General features: G+C 47.1%; 9 protein-coding genes across 9 annotated transcripts; 5 read left to right on the top strand and 4 right to left on the bottom strand.

Annotated features, from left to right (window-relative positions):
* The first annotated feature begins 1,178 nt into the window (after nt 1-1,178).
* On the top strand, nt 1,179-3,108 carry F5Y00DRAFT_241253 (release factor). The gene is made up of 2 exons (XM_048008353.1): nt 1,179-1,424; nt 1,529-3,108. Exons 1-2 carry the CDS (start codon nt 1,337-1,339, stop codon nt 2,740-2,742), a joined length of 1,302 nt encoding a protein of 433 aa, XP_047863298.1. The 5' UTR covers nt 1,179-1,336; the 3' UTR covers nt 2,743-3,108.
* A 764-nt stretch (nt 3,109-3,872) lies between these two features.
* F5Y00DRAFT_117098 (alpha/beta-hydrolase) lies at nt 3,873-6,360 on the top strand. The gene is made up of 3 exons (XM_048003987.1): nt 3,873-4,284; nt 4,393-4,574; nt 4,666-6,360. Exons 1-3 carry the CDS (start codon nt 4,089-4,091, stop codon nt 6,118-6,120), a joined length of 1,833 nt encoding a protein of 610 aa, XP_047863299.1. The 5' UTR covers nt 3,873-4,088; the 3' UTR covers nt 6,121-6,360.
* Nucleotides 6,360-7,582, bottom strand: F5Y00DRAFT_117042 (PRELI-like family-domain-containing protein). Its single transcript, XM_048003986.1, has one exon. The coding sequence runs from the start codon at nt 7,359-7,361 to the stop codon at nt 6,600-6,602; it is 762 nt and encodes a 253-aa protein (XP_047863300.1). The 5' UTR covers nt 7,362-7,582; the 3' UTR covers nt 6,360-6,599.
* Nucleotides 7,583-8,879: 1,297 nt separating this feature from the next.
* On the top strand, nt 8,880-9,531 carry F5Y00DRAFT_263517 (glutaredoxin; the record flags this gene model as incomplete). The annotated part of the gene is made up of 3 exons (XM_048011523.1): nt 8,880-8,906; nt 8,992-9,271; nt 9,359-9,531. The coding sequence occupies 3 exons, from the start codon at nt 8,880-8,882 to the stop codon at nt 9,529-9,531; spliced, it is 480 nt and encodes a 159-aa protein (XP_047863301.1).
* Nucleotides 9,532-9,823: 292 nt separating this feature from the next.
* Nucleotides 9,824-12,208, bottom strand: F5Y00DRAFT_117149 (gamma-glutamyltranspeptidase). The gene is made up of 4 exons (XM_048003988.1): nt 11,794-12,208; nt 11,720-11,738; nt 11,304-11,653; nt 9,824-11,229 (listed from the first exon to the last, which is right to left on the bottom strand). Exons 1-4 carry the CDS (start codon nt 11,956-11,958, stop codon nt 9,934-9,936), a joined length of 1,830 nt encoding a protein of 609 aa, XP_047863302.1. The 5' UTR covers nt 11,959-12,208; the 3' UTR covers nt 9,824-9,933.
* A 226-nt stretch (nt 12,209-12,434) lies between these two features.
* Nucleotides 12,435-13,321, bottom strand: F5Y00DRAFT_241278 (glycoside hydrolase). Its single transcript, XM_048008355.1, has one exon. The coding sequence runs from the start codon at nt 13,293-13,295 to the stop codon at nt 12,492-12,494; it is 804 nt and encodes a 267-aa protein (XP_047863303.1). The 5' UTR covers nt 13,296-13,321; the 3' UTR covers nt 12,435-12,491.
* Nucleotides 13,322-15,638: 2,317 nt separating this feature from the next.
* On the top strand, nt 15,639-16,857 carry F5Y00DRAFT_241280 (uncharacterized protein). The gene has a single exon (XM_048008356.1). It carries the CDS (start codon nt 15,752-15,754, stop codon nt 16,643-16,645), a length of 894 nt encoding a protein of 297 aa, XP_047863304.1. The 5' UTR covers nt 15,639-15,751; the 3' UTR covers nt 16,646-16,857.
* A 638-nt stretch (nt 16,858-17,495) lies between these two features.
* Nucleotides 17,496-18,588, top strand: F5Y00DRAFT_263521 (flavoprotein; the record flags this gene model as incomplete). The annotated part of the gene is made up of 3 exons (XM_048011524.1): nt 17,496-17,880; nt 17,966-18,173; nt 18,288-18,588. The coding sequence occupies 3 exons, from the start codon at nt 17,496-17,498 to the stop codon at nt 18,586-18,588; spliced, it is 894 nt and encodes a 297-aa protein (XP_047863305.1).
* Nucleotides 18,589-18,993: 405 nt separating this feature from the next.
* On the bottom strand, nt 18,994-23,960 carry F5Y00DRAFT_117303 (uncharacterized protein). The gene is made up of 4 exons (XM_048003989.1): nt 23,903-23,960; nt 22,509-23,749; nt 22,284-22,423; nt 18,994-22,192 (listed from the first exon to the last, which is right to left on the bottom strand). Exons 2-4 carry the CDS (start codon nt 23,683-23,685, stop codon nt 19,400-19,402), a joined length of 4,110 nt encoding a protein of 1,369 aa, XP_047863306.1. The 5' UTR covers nt 23,686-23,749; nt 23,903-23,960; the 3' UTR covers nt 18,994-19,399.
* Between the last annotated feature and the right edge of the window lie 1,740 nt (nt 23,961-25,700).

Below are 25,700 nucleotides of genomic sequence, written 5' to 3' on the forward strand. Positions count from 1 at the left end.
AATTATTTTAAAAATTATAAAAAATATAATATTATTTTATAAATAAATTAAATTATATTATTAATTATATATAAATAAAATATATTATAATAAAAAAGGTTTAATGTAAATTTTTAAAAATATAAAAAATTTTTTAAAAAAAAAAATTATTTATATTATATAATTTTAAAAAATTAATAATTTTAATAATTATAATTTTTAAAAAAATAAATAATAATATAATTTTTATAATTAATATATTTAAATTATTTTTTTTAAAAATTTTATAATTTTTAAATATTTTAAAAAATTATTAATTATTTTAAAAAAATATTTTAAAATAAAATAATATTAAATTATATTATTTTTTTAAATAAAAAATATTAAAAAAAAAAAAAAAAATAAAAAAACTTTTTATTTAATATAAAAGATATTATTAAAAAATATTAAAATTATAAAAGATTTATTTTTTTTAAAAAAAGTAATTAATTAAAAATTATTATAAAAAATTAAGTTAAATTTTAAAATTAAAAAAAATTAATTAAATAAAAAAAAAATAATTTTTAATTAAATTTATTATTTTTTATTTTATTTAAATTATTTAAATTATTTAATTTTATTACGTTTATTTTATTTATAAAAATATTTAAATAATAAGATTTTATTAAATTATTATAATTAATAATTTATTAAAAATATAATAAATACGTTTAAATTTAATTTTTTTTTATTTAAAATGTATAAGTATTTTAAATAAAAAAGCCATTTATTAACTTATTTTTTTTAAAAAATTATTAATAAAAAAATGGGAAAAAAAGTAAATAAAAAAAAATATATAAAATATAAAATATAAAAAAAATATAAAAGAAAAAAGAAAAAAATAGCATTAAAAAAGGTTAAAAATGTAGATAATAATTAATAAAATAAGATAAAGTATATAAATAAAAGATTTTATGTTTAAAATACTCGAGTGGTTTAAGTAAGTACTTAAGTACCTGAAAGACGAATGATTAAGTGGTGATTTTATTATGGTGATTTTACCCTAGGATGGTTGGTTATGCGGGAGTAATTGTCCATAAAAGGGAAAGTATGAAGAGAAATATTCCCTAGAAGGGGTAAGGGCGGGGGACTTTATATATTTCTCTCTTTCAATTATTTTATTCCTTTCATTTCCCCTCCCTTGCATGAGATGTTTTACGCAACTGCGCAGAAGTCCTAGAGGAGGCGTACTAACCCAAAAGAGTTATCGATAGAATATCGATAAGACAGTCGGACAGCATCGAGCCTTAATTTTTATGCTCTTATAGCCGAGCTGGAAAAGAGTCTTATTACTTAAGATATTTTTGATGGAACAAATATGTTGACCTCGCAATGGGTGTGCCGTCGCTGTATCAAGGCACTAGCACAGCCTCTGAATCGACAATTCATACGGTTAGCTAGTACAGGTACGTAATAATAACAGGTATATACTACACATATTACACATATTATCCGCTATAATTCGAATGGTGAACTGTCATTTTGGAACTAACATTGCACATTGCCCAAGAATCACAGACGAATCTACCCTCCGTTCTCCTCCAACGCGCACGGAATATAACCGCCGAACATGACAAGCTCGCAGCCGACCTTGCCAATGACTTCGACTCCAAGATAGCTAAGCGTGTCGGCGAACTGTCCCGCGTCGCTCAGGCCTTGAAAGAATGGGAAACCGCTCAATCCTCTATAGTAGAGCTTACTGCTCTCTTACAATCACAGGATACCGAGTTACGTCAACTAGCCAAAGATGAATTATCCGCAACCAATGCCAAGTTTAATTCTTTGGCCACTGCTCTGTCCGCTTCTCTTACGCCACGTGACCCCTTCGCTGATATGCCTTGTCTACTCGAGGTGCGCCCGGGGCCCGGCGGCATGGAAGGTCGCTACTTCGCAGACGCGGTATTCCGCATGTACCGGCAGTACTGTATACGCAAGGGCATGCGCACAAGCATTCTGAAGTACGAGACAGTAGACGGCGGCGAGTCTTTAACCGGTGGTTCGAGCGAGTCTCCGCTTCAAGAGGCGGTGCTCGAGATTTTGGATGTGGGCGCATTCGACCAGTTCCGCGGCGAGGCGGGCATGCACCGCGTACAGCGCGTGCCGTCTACAGAGACAAGTGGGCGCACACACACGAGCGCCGTTGCGGTATGGGTCTTGCCATCGTTCCCCGAGGACGAGAGCGATATGCCAAACGAGCAGAGTTTCAACGATCCCAATAGCATATTTTACGTAGACCCGCGAGAGGTCAAGGAAGAGAAGATGCGCGCAAGCGGGGCAGGTGGCCAGCACGTCAATAAGACAGAGAGTGCCATAAGGTTAACCCACGAGCCGACAGGCATCACGGTATCGATGCAGGATTCGCGGTCACAGCACCGTAACCGGCAGTCGGCGTGGACATTGCTACGATCGCGTATCGGCCAGCGCCGACGTGAGGAGCGCGAAGAAGAGGCATGGGCGCTGCGCAATAGCGTGCTAAGCAAAGACAAGATCACTCGCGGCAATAAGATCCGCACCTACAACTACAGCCAGGACCGATGCACGGACCATCGAAGCGGCTTGGACGTACACAACCTACCCGACGTGCTGGAGGGTGGAGAAACACTAGACAAGATTATGGAGAGCACGAAAGAGTGGCTGATAAAGAGAGACATCGAGGCGCTGATCGCCGAGGAAGAGGCTGCTGCGGCGCCTACGACTAAGGGGACGAAGAAGACGAAGAAATGAGTCTTCTTGTCTCTCTTGTATCAATAAATAGCATTGTGTTATTTGATTTACGACATGGACGATGTATATACACCTCGCGTGTAAGAGGCCTCTTAGTAGTGAGCTGGCTTCAATAGAGAATCATCTACTGCCCTCGAATTTCGAAGTGCCACGATACCTAAACCTACCGACCGTATTCTTTAGATAGATAAACACATAAATCTAGTGGATCGATTCCCAGTGAGCCGGTTTAAACCGACATCTCCCCAATGGAACGTTTTTTCGTCATTTCAACGTCTTCTGCGTCTTCTGTACATAATCCTTACATACCCTTACATACGTGCTAGGAAAAGCTTATCAGGAAGCTTGGTAACGGTTCCTGGCGAGCTTCCTAATGAGGCAATTGATCGGTTCTCGCAGGTTCTCGCATCTCGCAAACACGGTGGCCCCCCGCGTCTTATATTGGGGCGTTATTCCCGTCCCCGCAGATAAGCAAGCTGTAGATGGACGTAGAGGGCTGAGAGGATATTATAATTGTATACCTACATGTAATTGAATGAACATCAAGTTTGGGGTAGGATTTGGAGAAGCTGTCTTGTTGAAGAATTAGGTGCGTCTTCTATTTTACCTACAATACCAAAGGTTAGGCACATATGTATGTTTCTTCTCTGATTGATTTCCTTATATATTATCCCCGCAAGGTTGTCTGTCCTACCAATGGACGAACAAGAACAATACCACCGTTAGACATTCCCTATCTATCTCAGCGTTTGATCTTCAGCTCCCCAACCCTCGCGCGGCACGGCCAGGAACCCGTTCATTTCCCCTCACCTGAGGTCCTGCTTTTCTTGAACCACTTTGGTACTACTCTTTGCCTCACGTATCTATGGGGTACGGTGCCTATAGACATGGGTCCAGTTTGTGTACATACAACCCACGTATGTAGCACTGCTGCACCGATGGGCCATTGGGTCATGGCAGGGCTCAGTTGCGTGAACTCCCTATTTTGGTAACTCAGTCTAATACATATGTAGTGGCCAGACCAGGTTATGTAGGCAGAATACGAAATAGACCGTTGCCGTAATCCCGGCAAGTTGTTGTTGATTCACCCTGCCACCGCCAGCCAGCCAGCCACCATCTGGGGAATTCCTCGATCTCATTTACATATCTTGGTTTCCCTCCCCTCGCATTCCTAACTTTTCTCCCAAGCTGCATCGCCCAGAGTCTCGGCGCAGCCACAAGTTTCTCGTTTTTGGGGAACGCTTGCTCGAAAGTAGTTCAGCGTTGGCCCTGCCCTTTTGAATCGGGGCCGTCGGGAATCAGGATATATACATATACGTCTCTGTATAAGTACGATACCTATAGTCATGCATTGGCCTAAGCTTGCGTCTGGGCTTCTGCTATCCGCCGCCGTCGTGACGGACGCGCGCCGAAGCTTGCAGCACGTGGGCAAGAAGGATGCGAGACCCAAGTCCACAATCTCGGAGCACGATAACTTCGCTACCCATTTCTTAGCGACGCGACAGTTGCCGCCCCCCAAATTCGCTAATGAAAACACCACAAGTACGGCACCTTTCTCTGCGTTTCACATAGCTACCTAACCTATATGAGACGTCGTGAAACCATATGATGTGTTCAAGAGTATCTATCAGCTAACCAGCCTGTCGGCAGAATTCGCCGTCAACGGTACCGGCATCCCTGATGTCGACTTCGACGTTGGAGAATCATATGCTGGGTATTTACCCATCACCGATAATCCTGACGACACCGATGAGCTCTTCTTCTGGTTCTTCCCCTCGTCAGCCCCGACGAACACGACCCAGAAAGAGATCCTGTTATGGCTTAACGGTGGTGTAAGTCACTATTCACTTATAGCTCTCGACTGTTAGAGAAACGCATGGTTCTATACACCTAGCTAACCATCGTTCGTTCTCATATATATAGCCCGGCTGTTCCTCTTTCGAGGGTCTCCTCCAGGAAAACGGCCCCTTCATCTGGCAACCCGGCACCTTAAAGCCGATCCCCAACCCGTGGGCCTGGAACCGGCTAACAAACGTGGTATGGGTGGAACAGCCCATCGGCACGGGTTTCGCGCGCGGCAAGGTGACGGCCCGCGGAGAGGAGGACGTGGCTGCCCAATTCCTCGGCTTCTGGAAGAACTTCATCGACACCTTCTCTCTGCAAGGCTACAAGGTGTACATTTCGGGCGAATCCTACGCCGGCGCGTACTGCCCGTACATCGCATCTGCCATGTTAGACAAGAACGACACCGCCTACTACGACGTGTCAGGCCTAATCGTGTACGACCCGGTTCTCGGCGACGACGTCGTCCAGGAGTCGGCCACCACAGTCCCCTTCGTCGACTACCACCACAACCTATTCACCTTCAACAACTCCTTCAGCGCTCACATCCACGAACTACACGATTCTTGCGGTTTCGCCGACTACAACGCCAAATACCTGACGTACCCCCCCTCAGGCCCGCAGCCCAAGGGATACACCCAGAGCGTCAGTCGCGAGTGCCAGAACCTGTGGGAACTCGTGCTGGACGAGGCTCTCAGCATCAACCCCTGTTTCGACGTGTACCAGGTCGCCATCACATGTCCCCTGCTGTATGACGTCCTCGGCTTCCCCGGCACGATCGGATACCTCCCCGAAGGCGGCGAAATCTACTTCGACCGGGCCGACGTGAAGGCGGCGATCCACGCAGACCCCGCCACGAAATGGGCCGAGTGCGCCGACGGCGACGTCTTCGTAGGCGGCGACCGATCAGACCCGTCTTCGTGGAAAGTCCTCCCGCACGTCATCGACGCCACGAAGAACGTCATCATCGGACACGGATCCCTCGACATGATCTTATTGCCAAACGGCACTCTGCTCACGATCCAAAACACAACATGGGGCGGACAGCTTGGCTTCCAATCCCCTCCCGTCGAGCCCTTCTTCGTGCCCTTCCACACCCTCAGCACGGCCGACCAGATCGAGCGGGAAACCGACCAGACAAAGCTAGGCAGCATCGCCGCGGCAGGCGTGCTAGGAACAGCACACACGGAACGCGGACTCACCTACGTCAGCGTCGACTTGTCCGGCCACATGATCCCGCAGTATGCGCCCAGCGCCGCATTCCGCCATCTCGAGTTCCTGCTCGGCCGCGTCGACAGCCTGAGCTCCGTCCAGCCGTTTACCATCGAGCCTAACTACCCACAGCCCCCCGAAGACGCGCTAGGAAACGGGACGGGACCCGGGACATTCAGCAACGGCGCGGCAGGGCAGGGCACGAGTGGCGTAGCGGCAAGTACTGAGACAAAGGGCTCTGATGCGGGGAGGATCGGAATGGGCTTCAGTACGGTGCTGGTGGCCGCCGGTGCCGTGGCTATGGTTGCGATGACCAATTTGTGATCTGTTAAGTTATAAACTATTTCGCTAGATAATGAAGATTTGCCAAGATTAAAAAATGGTTCTTGTTTACAAAAAGATTTGTTCATGAAATTTCAAGTCATCAATCAATATGGCATAAGAAGCCCCAAACTGAGAAATTCGTGAATTTTTAGTACATGAGGGGAGTAGAACAACGAACTACACCATGTCCTACCCAACGAGCGGATAGTATCGTAAGGATAAGCACTTCATACCTCCCAAGCCAGCCTTACCAGCCCCGCCCCGCTCCCCTCCTTTCTCCCCTCCCCATAATATTTCGATATTCCGATTCGTGCTGTGGTCGTTCATAATAAAAGACGTTGCGAGCCTGCTATCGCTTTTGCTGCCTCCAGCTAATTCCCCAAACGCCTTGCTAATTTGAAATACCAGAGATGGATATACAAGTTGTGTTGTAACACGGGTATAATCCTGAGCCAAGGAAAAATAATCCGGATCCATGTTCACTGCTCAAAGACGTTTCCTTCTCGCCGCCTGAGCTCCCTTAGCACGGCAACGACGCCGTTGCTCCGCAGCCGCTCCAAGACGATGCGCATCCCGTCGCGCGATTTGAGTATCTGGTCGTCTGTCTTGTTCGAAGCGATGGATTCGATGCTGCTCTGGATCCGCTTGGCACCCCATCCCGAAATCCAGTCACCAAACCGTCGTGTACCAGACTCTTCATTTCCATCCGTAGATTCTGCCGCAGCTTTTTCGTGCTTCTTTCCGCCCAGCGTAGATCTGTAGGAGAACGTAGTTGTAACAAAGGTGTTAGGAGCCAGGGTACGAGAGCTTCCTACGGTTCCGGAACCAGACAACGAGGATGACGTAGCCTGGTCGGGAGGGGTGGTTGAATAGCGTTGCTCCTCAACTACACTTAGGACACCCGTGTAGTTCAGATTCCGACTCTCCGTCTTCATCCATCCCTCTTTAATATCCACAACACTAGTCTCGAGGACATAGCTCGACTTGTCACCACCTCCACCAGTAACGCTGCTGGGAAGGAGCTTTACTACGGCGGAGGGCAAGCGGGTCTTCTTCATGTGGATGCGAGTCGTGTGCAGGCGACCAGTCTGTGGGTCGACATGTGACGAGATGGTGTCGCTGGAAAGGACATGACTAGAGAAGGGATTGAGACGTGGCGAGTAGTAACGGAGGAAGAAGGCTAAAGTCACAGTCGGGAATGGGTGTGAATAGGTATGATTGGTCGTGTGCGTGAGAACCATCTTGGTAGTCAGGTACGACTTATATGCCTCGGCTGCTTGAAATTAGGTGTAAAGGCGAAGGTGAAGAAAAGTCTTGAATAATAGGGATTTCAGGTCTCGTCAAGGTAAAATCTCAGACGTCCCTGTGATTTAAATGTCTATATCGACATGGGTGTGGCTCTCGTGAAAGGTTCCGATGCGATCGCCTCGAAACCGAACAAATTTTTCTTGCTTTTTTTCCTTTCCCTTTTCCCCGGGCTTTTCGTAGGTGATAATGCCCTTAAATCGAGGCTAGATTAATAAATGGTTAGAAAATGTTTAGCAACAAATAAATTGTAAGGGAATCCTAACCTAAAGAACAAAAAGAAAAAGGGGGGAAAGGGGAAGAATATAGAGGAGGAGAAGAGGTGGTGATGCGAGGTGATGTGATGTGTGTGCGATTGCTGATGGAGGATGGAGACTAAATGGAATGCTCATCGAACGAGGGGCCATGGAAGAAACCAACGGATAACGGAGACAGAACATTTGACGCCCGAGCTCCGATGCTGCAAAAAGTCAGAAAGTCAGTTTTTAATCTAAGCTTTGATTGGTTAGATCTCGATAGAATGCGGGGAAAGCTTTGGTTCCATGGGTGGCGATGCCCAAATCTATCTTCTATCAGCCAATCAGAAGTATTTAGAACATTAGGTCCCTTGATTATACTTTTACATATGTACGTGCATCTCTCCATTGGTTCGTTCCGGACTTGTCCTCTTTCAACTCCCTTTTCTTGACAATGTTGATGACGATCCGACTTGGGACAATATCGTAGTCTCGCATCGAAGTGGTCGCCAGTGTATGTAGATGATATGTTCTAAACTCTTTGTTTTAGCATTAGGTCTAGGCCGCTTATACCTGTCATGAAAGGTACCTAGTCTTATGACAGTTGGATCTGAGATTCTTCTCTCAGGATGTCCTTTGGCATGTTGGTTGTTTCGATATCGTTGCTAAACCTTAATGTACAGGTATATACGGAATACACGTACTACCAATGACGAATATCCATAGGTCCGTACGTCGACACGAGACCAGCAGTTCCGCAGTTAATATTGTCAGACAATATCCAGTACCAATTGAGACGTAACCCCCTCTTTCATGATGATCTTATTCTTTACGATGTCTATTTGAGGTAGTAATACATATACGAACCTACGCAGATAGAAACAGCCAATAAAAGCAATTGCATTATGCGGAAGTGCATACGTTTGCATACGTTCGTGAGACCCTGAAAACTCCTAACGGCAACTCGCCATTAAGCAATTACATAATGCATTGTATATTCGAACCCGTACGAAGTACTTTGTACTCAAGTATCACATTTGTAATCCATTGATAGCTGAGCTATGATTGGCCAAACGACACTGTGGCGCGAGCTACCCTGAAAGGCTCTTTAGCCCCCGGCACCAGCCGTTTACATCATCCCGATTGACGGATTGATCATCTCAACTTTTCAACCGCAAAAGTGATAAAGAAGGATACTATCGCGACTGGCACATCACCATGTTTTCGCGCCCATTATTCTCAGCAGTATGTCTTCTTCTACGCTCCTCGCAGTAGCAATGATAGATACCTGGTAGACAGACATTAACTAAAACTTTCTTGGTGGCGACAGACCTTGCGGCAAGCCGCCCGACCCATCGCCAGGCCGGTGATTTGCAGTCGGCCAACACCTTTTCTCACAACCTTCCAGCAGCGACTTCTCTCCGACCACACGCGGAAAGCGATCGAGAAGGCCGTTTCCTCGGCACCCGTTGTATTGTTCATGAAGGGTACTCCCGAAACGCCGCAGTGCGGTTTCTCGCGCGCCAGCATCCAAATTCTCGGTTTACAGGGCGTCGACCCCAGCAAGTTCGCCGCGTTCAACGTGCTAGAAGACCAAGAGCTTAGATCAGGTACGAGTCCTCTTCTCCCCCGCCTCCGATCTAATAACGCATCGTGAGGTGAGAAGTCTAAGCTAATACATTACTCTACTCGAATAGGTATCAAGGAATTCTCGGACTGGCCAACAATCCCGCAACTCTACATCGACAAGGAATTCGTTGGCGGATGCGATATCCTCGTATCAATGCACCAAGATGGTTCGCTTGCCAAGATGCTCGAGGAGAAGGGCGTCCTAGCCCCCCTCGACGGCACATCCGAGTCCAAGGAATAAGGCAAATAAAAAGAGAGCAGTATGCGAGGGGCAATGATTCTATACTCCAAAATAGAAGCTAGACGACGTTTGTACGATTTGGTTAGTAATGCATATATAGACGTCAGTATGTATTTAATGCGGGAGCACTTGGTCGAGTTAGGGCTATCGAATACGATATCTTATGACTATTAGGTAGGAATTGACAAAGTATATCCACAAGGTCTCGAAACAATATAGCAAATAATACAGTCAGCGAGTAATATCACAAAGCACGATGTTAATAACACCTCGTAACACATATCTAATAAATAAAATAAAAAAATAAAAAAGCACCCTAACAGTCACCCCATATCCCATCCCCTTCATAGGCTAAACATGAATATTAGTGGTATGGTATAATTCAACTATCCACGCTCTCATTCATAAAGGATACGCCCCGCCATCACCCCGCGGATCGCTGCCCGCGGACCACACTCCCACGTTCTCAATGGGGTCAATGCTCCAACGGATGATCTGACCACGGCCGAACTTCGACCTCTTCACATCCGTCACAAGTTCGACTTGATGTCCCAGCTTCCGCAGACCCTCCACCGTCTCAGAAGGCATCCCCTCCTCCACGAATACCGTGAGGTCTGCCTTGCCCCCAATACTCATGTCAGAGCTGATGCACACGCGCGGCGCGTCGAGCGCTTGTTGCGGACTGAGATGGCCCACGATTTGTCCTAGTAGCACTTGTACGTGTCCTTGCGGCTGCATGAACCCGCCCATGACGCCAAAAACGCTATGCAGGCTGCCGTCGTGCAGGTTCGTCACCGCAGCCGGGATAATGGTGTGGTACGGGCGTTTGCGCGGTTCTAGAACGTTCGGGTGCGCTGCGTCGAGGGAGAAGTTGGCCGCTCGGTTCTGCAACGTAAACCCGCATCCCTTGGGGACGATGCACGTCCCGAATCCGCCGTAGTTGCTGTTTATGAAGGAGATGGCGTTTCCTTCGGCATCAGATACTGCGAAGTACACCGTGTCACTGCTTTGCAACGCTGGCGACCCGTGGTCCACTACCTGGGATGCTTTATCCGGGTTGAATAACGCGGCGCGCTCCGCGAGGTACGGCTGTGAGATCAGTCCGGGTGTAGGTACCTTGGTGACGTTGGGGTCGGTAACGAACCATCTTGCGTCGGCGAAGGCGATGCGCAGTGCTTCGATGATAGCATGCAGATACGGCGTCGTATTAAAGTCCGCGGGAGTCCATGTCGGGATCTTACCTGCGGCCTCAAGTTCCTGAATAATACCCAGCGCCATCAGCGCCACGATGCCCTGTCCGTTAGGCGGGTGTTCCCACAGCTCTAGACCAACATCCTGCCCCTCGCCTCCGCCGATAACCTTGTCTTTGAGAAACTCACGGACGTTTTGTCCACGAAACTTGAGCGAGATGGGCTCAACAGGCTCGCTACCCGTTTCGAGATGGTGAGTTAAGTCTTCGAGTTCAAGATATCCACCGAGATCTTGCACTACTTTGACAAGTTCCGACGCTACACGGCCGGCGTAGAATCCCTTCTTGCCTTGCGTAGCTAAGGCCCGGAACGTCTGAGCCAAATTCGGGTTCTTCATGATTTCCCCTGCCCGAGGAGCACGCACGCCATTCTGCGCGCCGGGGTCTTTCTTCAGCATTTCACCACCATTTGGAGATGCCCCCCTTATTTTCGCTTCTGATTTATTCCACTGTCGGAAAGTTTCTAAGTTTCAGTCTAACTCGTCCTCAGAAAGGCTTAACCAGAAGGTATATAATTACTTACAAAGTGCGCAACTACTTCCGAGACGGGAAATCCTTTTTCTCCAAGTTCGATAGCTGGTGCTAGGATCTGCTCTAAGGACAGCTTCCCACTGCCAAAGCGCTGGATTGTGTCGTACCACCCGGCCGCGGCGCCGGGCACGGTGACGGCATGCACGCTGCTCTTGGGGATCTTACCATATTCGCCATCTTTGATACCCAGCGCCTTGCGAATCGTCTCAAGCGTACACTTGTTGCCGGAGCGACCAGAGCCGTTCAATGCGGAGACTTTTTTCGTCTTGGCGTCATAAAAGAGACAGAACATGTCGCCGCCTATTCCCGTGGAACATGGCTCCGTCATGTTGAGCCCGGCAGCTACATGATCTTATTAGTCATTTACACTTTACCATATAGTTACCATATAGTTGTATTATATCGTACCGACGGCCACAGCTGCATCCTAATAGAGATATGAGCATCCAATCCACACCGGGACTCTGTTAATAAACACGTACAGCACAGTTACCCCCAGCTTCCAGGACTTGGATACCACATTTCGCCGCGAGGGGTTGCGTGCACGATACAATGCCTTTCGTACTATGGACTACACTTCGCCGGCTTGGAAACTTGGAGAAGACATGTGACGCCGGAGGAAACAGTGACGGCGTAGCGAGAGGCATTTTGGGCTAGTTACTGAGAGACAACCAGGTGCTTCGTTCTCCTTAACACAGCAATTTCTCAAGTGTTGAGTCAGCGAGTCTTGTATAAATTATAGACTATAATAGCAGGGTATAAACACATTCAGGAACAGTTCAAGCAGCGAATAGTGAAATAAGACAAGGTTATAGTTTTCAAGCTCAGCCCCTCGAGAGATAAGAGTTCAAATGACGTTTGTACAGTATGCGATTACCTCCAGTATCCGCAGTCTTGGTATGTTGTACCCGAAGGCTTAAGCCTGCCTCGGCAAATACCTCCCTAGACTAATAATCTTGCTATAGCGTAGCCGGGACCCCGAGTTTCGGAGCCGTCCCAAGTAACGGCGTCTAACCGTTAGGAAACTTGTCCAATTCGGGATTAAAAGTATGACCAATAAATGGGACTCTAACGATTCCCCTCCCCCACGCTTTCATCAAATTTAAGAACTTATCTATCGTATCCCTCTCTGTACAACTCAGTTATCCTCATATTAACTACCTCAAATAGAAAAGAAACCTCAAAGCTGCTCAACAACATGCTGTTCCTGCGTGCCCTCCGGCCACAGAGCCGGGCCAGGAGCTGTGTAATTCGTCAGGAAAGACCAGAATACCGGGATCAGTACCCCCGGCTCGTCCCCCCTGTACACGCCGGGGATCGTGACTAGCGGACCGAGATCCTCCTCCTCCTCCCTTACGTCCGCGCCCAGATTATTAGTCACATCTTCCTCCCCCGCAACGACTTTAATCTGCGCGCACGACACGTAGAACTGGGCTTGCGCCCATTTGTGCGCCGCGTGCAATGCTAATCCCTCGGCTCGGAGGAGGTACTCGCCTGGCGGAGTCGAAGTCGGCAGCGCGAACCGGAAAGTTTCCATGTTGTGCGTGGCCCACGTGAGCACCTCCTCCTCCTCGTCATTGGTAGAAGAGGAATTGGTGGAATTGGTTGGCGACGATGTGAGCGAGTACACTCTAGCCCAACCCCCGGATCCGTCGTAATCAGCGGCCGCGACACCTTCGGGTGCTCTAGATAGATACACCTGTTGGATGCCCGGGTGGCCGAAGTGTTCGTCGATCCCGAAACCGACCTCGTCGCCGACGCGCACCGTATAAGTCTCGGCTGCCTGGGCGTCCACGTTACACCGGAAATCGGTCGAGTTCACATTCGTCAATGGCGCATTTGAGTTATTGTGACGTCGGATATACTGCCAGGGCTCTCCGACGACTTCATCGTTCACAATTAGTCTGCTATAAGTCCAATGGCCTAGCGTTGTTGATATACTGCTGGCAAGGGTCAGGCCGTAGAGGATCGTTTTCGATATCATCTTGTTGCTCTGGTTCTTGCTGATGTGTTGGCTGAATCTAATGGATCAAGGCTAGAAATTGAATATCACGCTTTCCAGTTTCTGCTGCTATGTAGACTTCATTAGGTACCTACTTATAAGAAGATACTGGAATCAATGTGCTTGAGTCCTTGCAAGTACGCTGCAGATCGATTCCTCACTGGTCATCCAGCAATATATTCCAGACCCATCTTTGCGCAGTTTCGCGAGATTACTCCGTTAATAATAGGCCGAGAGAAAAATAGGAGCTTCGTATTCCTGATCACATACATAAAGGCTAAATATGGCTGCATTCAAAACCAGGCCCGGATAGACGATCCTACACTGTACTGAAAACCCAGCAGGCTGATAGTTGAAAACCCACGAATTAAAGAACAATAGACTCTTGGTTTTTTTCGTTGGCGTGATTGAGGAGCTTCTTTGCTTATTGTTCAATATTATCGTTTGTTCTTTAAGTAACATTTCCGCCAGCTACTAGCGAGAACAGCAATCATAGCATAGAATTAAGCAACTCTGATCGCCCTTCCACATAAAAACTATTATATAGGTACTTTTATCCCGTTTTTATGTCCAGTGTGAACAGTTCATTATTTCCGTTGAGAATTATAAATATCGCGTATATGAGTATACCTGATATTTTTCCTTCAATAAGTGTTAATTGAAGTCTGCGCTCCTCGGACTCCGCATAGTGCTTATCTACAAGTTGTAGACTTTCAGTAAGACGAGGGGCTTGACGTAACTTGCCTGCTCCTTTTTGATTATTTCCATATAGTAATCGTCGGAACAGGCGGGCTGTAGCAATGGGATTTCTACGCTATGTACAACGAGTACTCATAGCGTTGTTGCGATGTTCATGATAGGGAAAACGCTAGGTCCGTTAGAGATGTGATTATAAGGGTAAATATTAATTTCGAAGTGTATAAATGTATGATCGGTTAAAATGCAGTGCTACATATACCATAGGTAAACCTTGAGCGATTCCCGGTGTTGGCTCCTATCGTAAAATGAGTTCATGAGATTATAGTATTATAACTCCAATATGTCTAATATATAAGGCCGAGCACTAACAAGTTTCTACTTAAACGGTCCAATATTATTTAGTTTCCTGATAAGAATTACGCCTACCCGAACAAATAAAAACATGCGGCAATAGCTAGTAAATAACTTCACTATCATGAACTTCGATTGAGTTAACCAACACAGCACGTTAGTATGTCACATATCGAGTAACGGAGACTTCTTAATGGACAAATGTGTAAATCGGTAATATTAGGTTATTACTATCAGCTAGCTATATGAGTTCTTGAGAGAATAGTTAACACTAACAATATGCTATGAGGTAGTTATGTGGAAGTTGTGATATGTCCATAATCAAATAAATTTACTGTTTTCCTGCTTCATTTAGAGTTGATCGTATGCTCTGCGGTCTTTACTTTATTACCTAGAAACTTTGAGATTTATACCGGCCGTATTTCATCTAATAATATACAAATCCATCAAGAGATGATGTGGAATATATGTTCTGTACTCAAAGATTTGACAATAATATTGGCATAAGAAAACAAGTATTATAGGTAAACTACACATAGGCTAGGAGACGACACTTATTTCGTAACTTCATGTACCATGCTTGCTTGACGATCTCCGAAAGTTGGAAACCATAGAAACGAAAAATATTTTCTTTTTACCCACTCCAACCAAAGTCTTGGAAGTAATCATAAAAGTAATCATCAATGAGATCTACTTCCACTTTTTAGTAAAATGAATAGCAACTTACCCTCCAAGAACTGCTTTGCTTTAGTGTAAACCGGATTAGGCCAATATATCTCTGAATCACTTGATACCTAATTATCTGTTAACCCGATAGTATTTATCAAAAAAAGGTAGTAAGTACCAAAATGGAAGGCAAAGGGTAGAATCAGCACTTTTGGTCGCGTTGTTGGGGCTACAAGTAGTTTTGACCACGCGTTATCCCCACAACGGTATTTACGAGACAGCTGAAGACTAAGGGGGCCAGAGGGAAATAACCTAAATAAGATACAGACTTTGTCCTCGGGAGCCTGGTTGAAATAGTGGGAACTACAATGTTTGGTATACCAAGGGGCGCTTTCTTAACTTCTAAAGTACTGCAAAAGACTGTGACTGTGCGTTGTTTGTGGTTGTTATGGAGGAAAAGTCCAGTATCTGTGCAAAATGAGCCCACCATTGTCGTCCCTTCCCAGTAGTGTGTGCTTGATTTCAATGTGTATCTGTGCACCGGAAAAATATTCGTAACCTTTAATATTCGTAACCTTTAAAATTCTACACAAGTTTGTAAATTTCAGGCACGAAATAAAATCGGCGACTTCCTTCTCACAACAATAATTCTCACAACAATAACTGCCGCATCGCCGACATTCACAACTACAACTCTAGTAATACTACACAGCACGGTCAATATGGTGGAACCAGGAATGCCGCTCGCCCCTTGGGAACCGCTCACTAATTGGTATGATACCAAATTGGAAGACATTCTACCCCATGACGGATTCATCTTCAAAGAAGGCCACAAGATCTTCAAAAAAAAGCAAGACTGGGTTCGAGTCAAATGGGCCATCGAGGCACCCGCGCCTACCCTCGAAGAAGACAAGGTCGACGCCGCACTAGCCGCTATCATGAATGACGCCAACATCATTTCCAATACCTTTCAGCAAACTTATTTTGCTCTTATCGACTACAGTCGCTTCCCTACCGACGCCATTCTCGAATCGGCGCGTAAAAAGCACGACTGGACTGAAATCGTACCTGACGGTCGGTTTCCCCATCTCATGAAGAAACTGATCCGCGCACGCACTCTTTACAACCGAATCACATGGATTCTAGGTCGTTCAGAGACCGAGAAGAGTAAGCAGCAGGGAAAGCTAGCAACAGCTATCGACGAGTGGACTAGAACGCGTCCGACTGATGATCCCGAACCGTTCTACGCGCGAATGCCTCAGTACCTCAAAGACTACATGATCAGCCGACTGATTGAGGGAAAGGGTGCGGATTGGAACTACTTCAAGGGCGATCACTCAGACGACGAGGAGCCTACTAGCCATGGTACGAGCGAAGTCACGAAGAAGAAAGGATCCAAGAAAGGATCCAAGAAAGGACCCAAGAAGATCTCGAGTGATGAAAACGCGCCCTGGGTACATACCAATTACGCGTCTAACCCCGATCGCGTCCCGGAGTCGATGGAAGAGGAGGACGACGAGAACGCGCCCTGGATTCCCTGGTCCCAGACAATGCGCGCACGCCAGCTAGTACACGGCCCTACGAAGGAGGAGAGTTTACTGTCATATCGTATGTGAGCTACATACGTAAAGGAAAATGGAGGGTATTCGGGGGTGGGCACGGAGTAGGTACGGAGCAGGCGCGGAAAAGGGGGGGAAGAAATTAGGAACGAAATAAAGTAGTGGGGCCGATTGTTAGCATGAAGGCACGGAAGACGCCGGTAGTGTATTATGTGCTGGGACCAATCAAATTCTGATCGCAAGCCCCACATACCCCCCAGAGCTCTGAGTTAGCTGGTTAGCAGCTTAAGTACCTGTACAATAGCCGCAGAAGGGTGCTGATACCTATACATAATAAACCCCGCAAACTGCCGTCATGCGATTGATACTTCACAAATACATCATATGACAAGTCCCCAACTCCTAAGCGGCCGCCACAGACCTTGGAGAAACGTAAGTTTTCCTCATGTTCTTATTCCCATCCAAGTTTCTTTATCCGAGACCTCGTTACCGGTACCTAGCTCAATGGTATAATGGTATGACGGTGCAAGCCAAGTGGGCTGGTCCGATCCCAAGATCTGGGGGTGAACCGCAAGGAGCTCCCTAGCTAGGAAACATATTTCTATACCAACTACAAACGGAAGCTTGGATAATCAAGCGAGACTTCACCTGTGATCTGATTACCTAACAAAGACCTGGCCTCGAAGCTCCGATCTCGTCTTCGGAGCTTGCCATCATCTTGACGTTTCCATGTTATTTAGTTAAACCTGATCCTGTTGCAAAATTGAACTTGACCTGACTTATTATTGCCTCTAGACTTAACTAAAACATAGGTAGCTTAGGTACTTAATTGATTAAAGACCATCATATTCACCTTACAGTATACCCCCTAGGAACATATATAAGAAGGAAGAGCAAAAAAGCAGCCATGCTCCAAGCCATCTCCTCACAACACGACGCCCACCACGAGCGGCGGCGCAAGAATTCGCTCGCAAGTCTAACGGGCTCGCTGCGGGATAACAAAGCACATCTACTACTTGCGGCCTCCGGATCCGTCGCCACCATTAAACTACCCCTGATCATCGAGGCGCTAGCGAAGAGGCACTCGGCGCGAAATAGCGGCAAGGAGCTCAGCATCCGCGTGTTGCTAACGCCAGCCGCATCGCGCTTCCTCGCGGGCCAGTCCCACGAACAGCCTCCTGTGTCATCGCTACTTTCGATGCCGTGCGTCGATGGCGTCTACGTGGACGCAGATGAGTGGCGCGAGCCTTGGAAACGCGGCGATGCGATTCTACATATCGAGCTACGACGATGTAAGTACTTTCTTACCACTCTTAATACCTATCTTTTTTTGCCTCTCAAGAACGTAATACATAGACTAACACTTAAGAAAAAAAGGGGCTGACCTCCTCGTCATCGCCCCCCTGAGCGCAAATACCATGGCCAAGATCGTAGGCGGCTTTGCCGATGGCATTCTGACAAGTGTCGTGCGTGCGTGGGACGCATGGGGCGAGCTCGACAGCGACCTGGTCTTGACTAACGGCGAACAACCTCTTCTCAACGGGAACAGAAGGAGGCGGCAGAAGAAACATATTATTGTGGCGCCGTAAGTAATTCCACCATACATACCCCGCTAGATATTCGAGTATTCAGAGCCTAGTTATTCGTGTTATCATAAGTAAGTCGCATCTGAACCCATGTCACTGACCGAGAATCTCAGCGCCATGAACACAGCCATGTGGCGACACCCCGTTACGGCCAAATCGCTACGCATTCTAGAGGAGGAATGGGGTGTCCACCGTAACAGCAGCAAAGCAGCGCAAGTACCAACCGCAGACGAGGGCCACGCGGTAGAAGAAGAAAAGGTCCAAAACGCTGATACTGACGATGATGGCGGCTGGTTCGAAGTTCTACGACCGCAGCAGAAGACGCTGGCGTGTGGCGACGTTGGAGACGGCGCTATGATGGAATGGAAGGACATCGTTCCTATCATCGAAGACAGACTGGGCTTAAATGAATAAGTGAGCAGTTTCACCAATTTGCCGTCTAAAGTTAGTTGGGTGATGTAGGGTAGTAATACGAGTGGCTACACACACAGTACTAGGAATAGGGGTTAGGTAACACAAGAGGCGCGGTTTTACGTATTATTGATGTACTACTATGGTACGGGACTTAATGTAAATAAGGGGCCAACCCTTGCTTGATTTGCAGGACCAAAAAAAGTATCATTACAACTGAGCAACAGAGAGATGGAAAGACACAAGCCGATCTCAGATAAATTATCGAGATGAATGGGCTAGGTCCGCAAGTCCATCGTCAGGTTTGCAAAAGCTAAGCTCGAAGCAACTATTATACATTCCTCCTAGTGATCATATCGTCCTTCGTAACACCCATGTCGTATTACACCATCCCTCTTGAATTATGAGTCTCGTTCCTTGAAATGGATCTGACAACGTCAGAATGCTGGTTTTCATGCGGTTTCCTTTTTTTTTTTTTTTAAAAAAAAAGAAAAGAAAAATCATAGTAACTCAACGCAAGGCCCGGCAAGGTATGCGGTGAGAGAACCTATGCTACTGGCCTGCTTGCTCGTAGAAAAAGAGAAAAAGAATTAAGTTCAGACTGGCCGACGAGACCGGTTGTAATGACATCCCGATCTACCAACGGGAGTACGATGCAAGAATCCCCTTTCATGCCGTATGCCTCCTATTCCTTGAGGCGAACTCCTTGCAATGCAGATTTTTTGTACAATAATGAAGAAAAAAGCGCAGATATAACTTAAGAGTGGTATTCGTAAGTCGAGTCTTGATTCAGGCTGGTCTGGTACTAGTTATACTAATTCGGACCCTGGTTCTGAAGATCGTTCGGGTCGTGTCGAAATGTGCAATTGCTGCCCTTGGCACACTGACCCTTCGCCCAGAATGAGCATGGTTTCGTGCCGATGAGGGAGCGGTTGATGTTCTTTTGCTCCCTGTTACCTCGGAAATCCCTGCGGTTGCCGCGGTCATTACTATCATGCTGACTTTGCGTTGCCTGCGGTTGATTGTGCTGGGATTGGCCGCCGAAAGATTGATTGTTATGACCATAGCCAGTATATGCCTGGCTGGTTTGGGGCTGAATCTGAGGCTGGGCCTGGCCCTGAGACCAGTCTGGCCAATAGCCCTGAGGCGCGGCGTAGGAAGCAGCATTGGGAACGACATTGGGAGCCGCGTGAGGGGTAGTATACGCCGGTGCTGAGGCTACCTTTAGGGCATCTAAAATCCCCTGTAAACCTTGCAAAGGATTGGCCGGCTGAGCTGGTTGAGGTGGAGGGCCTGACTGCTGAAGTAAGGCGGCAAGGAATGGCTGTTGGGCAACAGGATTCGGCTGAGGAGAAGGGGCCACAGGAGGCTGGATGCTCGGCGGGAGAGTCTGACCGGCGCTGAGGGCATTGATTTTCTGAAGAGCTTCTAGATACTCTGGTGGAAGTTGCTGTTGCGGCTGCGGCTGGACCTGTTGTGCCTGAACGTACTGTGGCTGGGCCAGCTGTTGGTATTGTTGACCAACGCTTGCTTGGGGCATGGCTGGCTGGCTGGGAGGGGCCTGTTTACTGATGAACATTGCAAACGTATCCTCCAAAGCATCGATGTCTGCTTGAACCTTAGGATCCCCATAATCATGCCGACGGTGAGTCTTGGGGTGCGCTGGGTCGAATGGGTCTGGATCCACGTAGTTCTTGACCTTGTCCGATTGTAGTAAGGCGAGCACTTCTGACGCATCATCTCTTCCACTTGAAGCATCCCATCCACTGCGACTACGCGCTACATTAGTAGAATCCGTCGAACTAGGTGAGCCTCTCGCCCGATGAAGGGCATTGACTCGTGCCGCCTCGGGTCCAAAATGTATATTGTCGGACCAACGGCGGTGAATCTCTGCATGTTTGGTATTCGTCGCCGGCAGAGATTCATGCCACTGGGTCGGGCCTGATGGCAGAGTTCGGATCTTTGGTTGCGTTACAGTCTCGGCGATCCTACCGGTTGGCGATCTAGGCGTCTCGGGAATTTCCGAGAAGCTTGTGTATATAGCCATTAATTCCCGGCTTTCGTACTCTTCCATCACCTTATTCTGCTTGGACTCGACTGGACGCAAGCCACCACGAGATGCAAACATTTCTTCTTGCCGCTTCTGAGAGATACGGCTCTCTTGTACAGATGAATAAGGGGCAGGCTCGCTCCATTTTCGGAGGGCGATATCGTTTGCTTTCTCTCGGGCTTCGTCCTCCTCAGCCTCGTCTACCCCTTCCTTTTCCCGTTGAACTGACTCTCTCAGCACCTGACCTTCAGAGCGGTTGTCTCGGGCATCTCGTAGCATGTTATCATCTCGGCCCTTATCCTCTGCTGTATCGTGCTCCAAGATACGTATCTCCGTGAGTTCACTATCCGGTTTCCAAGTAACATGCAGCTTTCGTCTCGCCTCCTTACGGAGTCTGATCTCAGTCTCCTCTGGAGTCTCTGGGGCTCTCTCCGGTTCCTTGGCTTGCTTGGGTTTCTCCTCCGAATTGATCTCGGCGAGGAGACCACCAATTGTGGAAGAGGCAGATTGTCGAGGAACCGGCTTCTTCGGCTGTGCCTTGGTAGACAGTCGTGATCTGCCAGGGAGCATTGACCCGCTAGGCCTAGAGCGAGACTGTGCGTTCGCTGACGAACTTTGGGGAACTGCGGGAGTTGCGTTAGATGTCTTAGCACTCGACGGAGCACCGGCAGCATTCTCGACGGCAAGTTTCTTCGGGACTCTCGAATCGACGCCATCATCCCCAGGTCTCTTGGAAGCAGTAAGAGAAGGGCTCGCTTTTGTAGCTGTACTGCTAACCTTTCTGGCCGACCCAAGGTTGGAATAGTCGACAGGTCTCTTGATGTCTGCGCTATTCTTCTTCGACACAGCATCACTCTTCGAAAGCGATGCATTAGAAGGAGCTATGACAGGGTCCTTGGTGCTCATCGAAGATGACTTCTTAGGACCCTGACTAGCTTTCCTAGCATCGTCGCTTTTCTTGACGTCCTCTCGAGTCTCCTCAGCCTTCAATGCAGACCGCTTCTTAGCATTGTCAAAGATCTGATCCATGTAATCGGTGGATTCTTCATCGAGATTGTCCTTAAACTTCTGTCGGACGCGATCCAGTTTGACTCTCTCTTTCAAAAACTCTATTTCCACCGTAACAAATAGTGAGAGGAGTTTTAAGATAGCCTTTGGTAGGCGGCCGTTATAATCTTCAGCTATGAAGAGGGTCCGGAGTATAATGGAAAGGTTGCCTAGGAATTTGGTATGTATACCCAGTTGAGTGACGGTGAATCTATCACCAAACATGATAGCGGCCTCAATAGCGACACGGATCGAGTCATATGTAGTGTCCAAATCAGCTTTGAGTGATTTTGCTTTATCCTGATCATCTTCCTTTTTAGCATCATCAACTTTGCTCCTTAAGTCTTTGCTCTTAGACCACAAGTCTATAACGTAGTCGCCAAAGGCATGGACCTTCTCCCCGACCAACTTCTGTGGAAATTCAGGATGCTTAGGATCGCGCCAGAGAATGTTGATAATATCATACTCTATGGCCTTAAGAGCATTGCTTGGCCGAGGAGTTGACTTGATCTATTTAGAGTCGCGTTAGTTTTAAAAATTGATACAAACAGCTAGATATGGGAAAAGATTAAAGTAATTCCAGCAATTAAAAGTAACATACCGTTCGTGCTGCGGTGTCTGTCGCGCTCTCTTCATCTTCAGGCACATTCTCCAAGCTTTTAGGCTTTGAAGCAGGATCCATGTTGGATGCTTGACGTTTCGAGCTGGCTTTGACTTTTACTTGTGCACCAGGTATGAGGTCTGCAGTGAGATATTAGCTTAACTAACCAAAGGGAAAAAAAGACCGATGTAAATATTTCTAATGTAACAAGGGTTTAATGCTTACCTTTAGATCCAGACACAATAACAGGCTCGTTTTCCAGTTCGGTTATCCGATTTTGCAGTTTGTCTTTCTTGGGTTGAAGGGCCTTAGCGTGTTCTTCTTTTAATATGTCAAGCTCTGCTTGAATTTCACAGGGAAGTCGACTCTCACGTTGAGGTAAGAGAGTGAAGGTGCGCGGGTCGTGTTTAGCAATGTATGGTTTATCTGTGTTTCGTAGGTTCACGTCGCAATATCTGCCTGTTTTTGTAGGCGGCGGATTTCGCACAAGAAGGAAAGGGCAACCGTCAGGGTTTACCCAAGAGTTGTCGGGTTCCGTAGCAACAACTAGTTCATTTGAAAGCGTTGGCCCCACAACTGGCGCCGCCTGTACACTGTTGGCAGCTACGGTTGCGGGTGCGGGTGCGGGGTGTGCCTTAGGTGTTGGAACAATACCTTGCATCTGTTGATGCCGTGCGTAAATCTGACCGGAAGTTTCTTGCACACCTGCACTCGGGTCAGGCTGGAACTGCATAATAGTCGCACCTCCCGGTTGATGGCCCGGATAAGACTGAAGCACAGGTTGAGGCTGCGATCTGAAGCCTGTTGGTCCATTCCTGGCGCTGAATACCTCCTGATTAAAGAAATTATTTCCTTGGTAAGAGCTCACATGCTGTTGGTACGTCGGTTCGCCATTGCGATGACCATAATTAACGGGATTCAGGTCGAATCCGGATTGGAACTGTTGAATTTGAGGTCCTTGCCATGGCTGAGAACTGAAAGCACTCGGCGTATGGCTATGAGTTCGACTCGGCTGTTCAGTTATGAACTGACTGTGGACTTCCCTATTCGAGAATCCAGGTTCATATCCTGTGTCGACATTGAAAGGACCTTCGTATGGGTGCTCGAACTGGCCATGGCCATGGATACCACCTCCGTTTGTGTTCGCACCGCCAAAACCATGGAGATTTCCATAGTATCGCCCATGGTCCTGGGCACTACCTTCCGGAAACTGGCCATGCAAATCAAACTGATTCCCAGGATGCCCAGTATGTGAAGGATAAACATGGCCGTGGGCGAGGTTATTTGGATCTGCTGTTTGGAATCCTTCCAGAGAGCCTATTTGGATGCGTCCTTCATCTGCTTTGAGACCACTCGCACCATAACTGGTCGGATCCCAGTTGGGGGGATGACCGGCCATCATGGGCTATGCTGAAGTCCTTTGGGGGAGCACGTGATAGGGGATCAATTGTGGCACGTGATCTATTCTGTGTGTCTCCACATTAGTAATCACAGCCACACATGGAGTGGGGCTGCTGCAACCCTATTGGGGGGTAAAGAATCGTCAGGGGAACAAGGGGTGGGGATATCAAGCAGCCCCATTCAAAAAGTGAACTTATTCAGCAGCTGTCATCACTTACCAAGGCTGATTGTGCGTGATAGGATATCTTGGTCACAGCATTACAGTCAATGCCATGAGTAAAGGGTACGTCTCCAGCAGGGAAAAGGTCGTCAATTTGGTATGGTTGTGAAACTCGGTATGGATCTTCAATGGGTTAAAGGTGTCGGTTTAGTGAATCCACAAAGTGCAGGGGTGTGGTATTAAGGTGATCCTGTAAGAAGCAGTTGGGGCTTGCAGGTTGCGTTCAGACCGGAACAGGTATGGGTTGACAGCAGATCAAAGCCACCTGCAAAGAGACAAATCAGTGTTGGCCTCGAGGAAAGGAAAACCAAAAAAAAAAAAAAGTTGCACAAGTGAGAAGTGGTAGTGTGGATTAGGAAAATGCAGAAAGGAAACAACACTGGATAGAAATCAGTGAAGAAAAAAAATATTATTGGAGACAGGCAGTTGGGCAGTGGCATCTCAGTGACGATGATGGGGCATTATCGAGCCATCGTCGTCCAAAATCATCGGCCAGGAAGGGGATATTGGCGTAACCATCGCGGATCGGCTTTGACGTTATAACTAGATATGGTCGTCTATAAATTCGGGACGCCTGAGCTTCCTATTATAACGCTCACGCCCTTTCGGTAATGGAATAAGATACAGCCACAGCATGGTTCAGCCTGCCGGAATCTCTAAAAGGGGACCGGATAACTTGTGATTATAAGTCGAAACTGCATAGCTGAAGACATGCTGCTTGATATCTAGGGTTGAAATCGGACTGATGAGTATTGCTCCATGTGCTTTCGCTAACTGTCTTTGTCCAAACCTTTGGTGGACCTGCCGGCATAAAGCAGTCCCTATCCCCTTGGAGGGACGCTCAAGAACTCTTGGCTGGGAACAATGGAGAGACCATTAATTGACTGATGAAGAGCCTAACAGCATGCCGAGACCAGAACGATCTCATATGCTGCTAGACGTTCATATTCAAAATTAGGGTATTTTCAGGGAGACTACGTCTCTCTTCAGCTTTTAAGCCTCTTTCACTCTCCGTCCCTCTGTAAGATGGGAATTTAGGAGTTACTTGTTAGATGTTTGGATTGGTCACTAGAACTCTTAATGTTCAAGTAATACCCCTCGGATGCTCTGCTGTAATTCAAAGTGAAGATGCGTCCATTGTTTCCTTTTTTTTTTTAATCCTGCTGTTGGCTGCCAACCCAAATTTCCTACTGCCGAAACGCAAATATACTGCTGCAAGAATCGGGATTCGGGGATGGGCGGAGAAAACCCGTGATAGAGTAATCAACCAGGGCGCACACACACATACAAACACATGCTCTCTTAAATTTGTGCAGACAATAGTGCTGGAAGGGCTCTTGGGAAGGGGAAAAAAAGGGGGGGGGGAGAAAAGGGGGAGGGGATTTGATGTTATTGTCATACCCTTTATAGTCTTTAGTTTAAACTCCTATCCGGCGATTGAAATCCACCTCCTTCTGCTGCTGTTTGCTACTGCTTCTTCTTATGAAGAGGACAGCTGCTTGTCATGCTCTCATTATTGAGAGATATACTTTTACGACATCAATTCTCCTCGGGACTTAGATGGGAGGAAAGAAATAAGTCTATCTCAAAGATCCTGAATGAGTGGACTGAAGAACAGTTTTTTGTTGATTGCTAGCCTGAATGATCGGATGACGAAGAGCGAGCGACCGAGCGAACGGTACAAAATATTGCGAAATATATGGTCAACTAACCACGAAGAAACCCTCTCTATGGGAATTATTTACTCTCAAATTAGAAGAGAATTAAATTTAGATAATACCAGAGCTGCAATGGAG

This window comes from Daldinia vernicosa (assembly GCF_022497035.1).
Source record: "Daldinia vernicosa strain CBS 139.73 unplaced genomic scaffold F5Y00scaffold_34, whole genome shotgun sequence".
In the NCBI taxonomy this organism is placed as follows: Eukaryota; Fungi; Ascomycota; class Sordariomycetes; order Xylariales; family Hypoxylaceae; genus Daldinia; species Daldinia vernicosa.